The sequence below is a fragment of the Palaemon carinicauda genome, chromosome 28 (genome assembly GCF_036898095.1).
Source record: "Palaemon carinicauda isolate YSFRI2023 chromosome 28, ASM3689809v2, whole genome shotgun sequence".
NCBI classification, from domain to species: Eukaryota; Metazoa; Arthropoda; class Malacostraca; order Decapoda; family Palaemonidae; genus Palaemon; species Palaemon carinicauda.
The window spans coordinates 24,389,933-24,392,432 of NC_090752.1; the positions used below are offsets into that span (position 1 = coordinate 24,389,933).

Here is a 2,500-nt window from a genome sequence, read left to right on the forward strand (position 1 = left end):
AAGGGAGTTGAACGTAGGGATGTGTATTGGAGCATAAACGATAATTTCTATTAAACTTCAAATAAACTCATAATGACTTAATATTGAAATAATTATATGAGCTGTTATGAATAAATATCTCATTAACTCAACTTTTATAGCTCCAGTCAGGTGTTGCTTGTGCCTCTATGTCAGTTGCAGGATGGACAGAAAGATCAGCTTGTGTCAATGGTAACCCAATTGGAGATGGAAAGTGGCACACCATCAGAGCAGAAAGACATGAGCATAACCTCATAGCAATTGTCGATGATGGAGACGATGGGGGATTTAACTTTTCTATCCCCTCCTTTGTTACGCACTTCGATGACAAATCCAAAAAAGTCATCAAATCCCCAAGGACCTCACAGATAGATAAACATGATAGTGTCACCATCGGAGGGCTTCCTCGTCTCATGGATACTAGAGAGGACCTGGAAGGAAGTAAGTTATTCAAATATTTTACTTTATTGTAAATTTTATAGATGAAATATTTTAGGCATTATTCCAAAATTGAACTTTGTCATTATTTTTTACTAAAGATTGCTCGGTATCTTTCTCCATACAATTTCATGACTAAAAAATGTGTCAAAATCCATAATTTAATTCAATGTAATGTCACTTTTTGTAACAATGAACTATAACAATCAACTTTTGCCTGTTGCAACAGCATGCATTGATGACCTCCGCATCTCAGACCGCCAGTTGCCTTTACCTCCTTCTGTTAATGGCAGTAGTTGGGGTCAGGTCACCTACTCAAATGGCGTAATACAAGGATGTCAACCAAATAGCTCCTGTCAAAATATAACTTGCAAGCATCCATTGTCCTGCCATCCCAATTGGTTACCACCCAGATGCAGGTACGTAGAAATTGAAAGCAATAATCAAATACAATATAAGCTTTCTGGAGGTTTAAAGAGAGAATAACTGAAAGCTACCCGGCATATGTTAAAAGCATTACTAGATTGCCCTTAAGTCAGCGGTAGATAAAGTGACTGAAGATATCAATAGATGCAAAACAATATTAATAGACATGGTCATGATTAGATGTCTTGAAGCATGGTTAAAAATAGTCATACTAGGAAATCGTAACACATATAGAAGAGCGTATCCCACATACTTGAGTTTGACTAAGTATCATAACTAGATAAGATAGCAGCTGGCACATTCACAAAGTTGAACCAAGATGTTATATAAATTTTCATGCATTTACACTTGTATTATAAAATATAAATATATATATATATATATATATATATATATATATATATATATATATATATATATATATATATATATATATATACATATATATAACATACATATATATATATATATATATATATATATATATATATATATATATATATATATATATGTATATATATATATGTATATATATATATATATATATATGTATATATATATATATATATATATATATATATATATATATATATATATATATATATATATATATATATGGTAATTGTCTACAACACCATGCTCTCCATTTACACATATATAATGCAATCCTGCAATTCTCATCTTCTTGCAACGTAATCGGGTGGTTATTTATATTCTAGGAAAGCAATAATTTGCAAGATATGTTGAGGAGGGGGGAAGGGATTATGAAAAGAAAGTAGCTCGGTTTCCCCACTAAACGACTTAGAACTGACATGTCAACATAGTCAACCAAACAGAATTCGTGATGCCAGCGTACATAAACAAAAGTTCGTGATGCCTGCGTACATATGATATACTGTATATTCAAAATATACTTATTTAAAAATGGATTAGTTACTAAAAAGTGTCCATGAAATATGCAATTTACATATAGTGACACTTTTGATTGATCACTCAAATTTTGATTGAGTATAATTTGAATGTTCAGTATATCATATGGACGCTGGCATCACGAACTTCTGTTTACGTTCGCTGGAATAACGAATTCTGTTTGGTTGAATTTGTTGACATGTCAGTTTCAAGTCGTTTAGTGAGGAAAACCGAGCTATATTCTTTTTATAACCCCTTCCCCCTCCTCAACGTATCTTGCCAATTATTGCTTTCCCAGAATTTAAATAACCACCTAATTACTGTGCAAGAAGATGAAAACTGCAGGATTGCCTTATATTGGAGTAAATGGAGAGCGTGGTATTGTAAACAAATTTTATATATATATATATATATATATATATATATATATATATATATATATATATATATATATATATATATATATATATATATATATATATATATATATATATATATATATATATATATATATATATATATATATATATATATATATATATATATATTTGTGTTTGTATCTGTGTATATATACACACACACACACACACACACACATATATATATATATATATATATATATATATATATATATATATATATATATGCGTAAAAATCACAAGAAAACGTGATGCTCAGATGCAGAAGAACCACAGGGAAAATGAAAATA

At 29.6% G+C, this 2,500-nt stretch overlaps 1 protein-coding gene across 1 annotated transcript in view; it reads left to right on the plus strand.

Moving 5' to 3' along the window:
• LOC137621727 (cadherin-related hmr-1-like) overlaps positions 1 to 2,500 on the plus strand; it is a 315,706-nt gene that overhangs the window by 278,991 nt on the left and 34,215 nt on the right. Inside the window, exons 26-27 of the mRNA XM_068352241.1 lie at positions 141 to 459; positions 686 to 875. Coding sequence (XP_068208342.1) covers positions 141 to 459; positions 686 to 875 — 509 coding nt within the window. The remainder of the gene's footprint in view (positions 1 to 140; positions 460 to 685; positions 876 to 2,500) is intronic.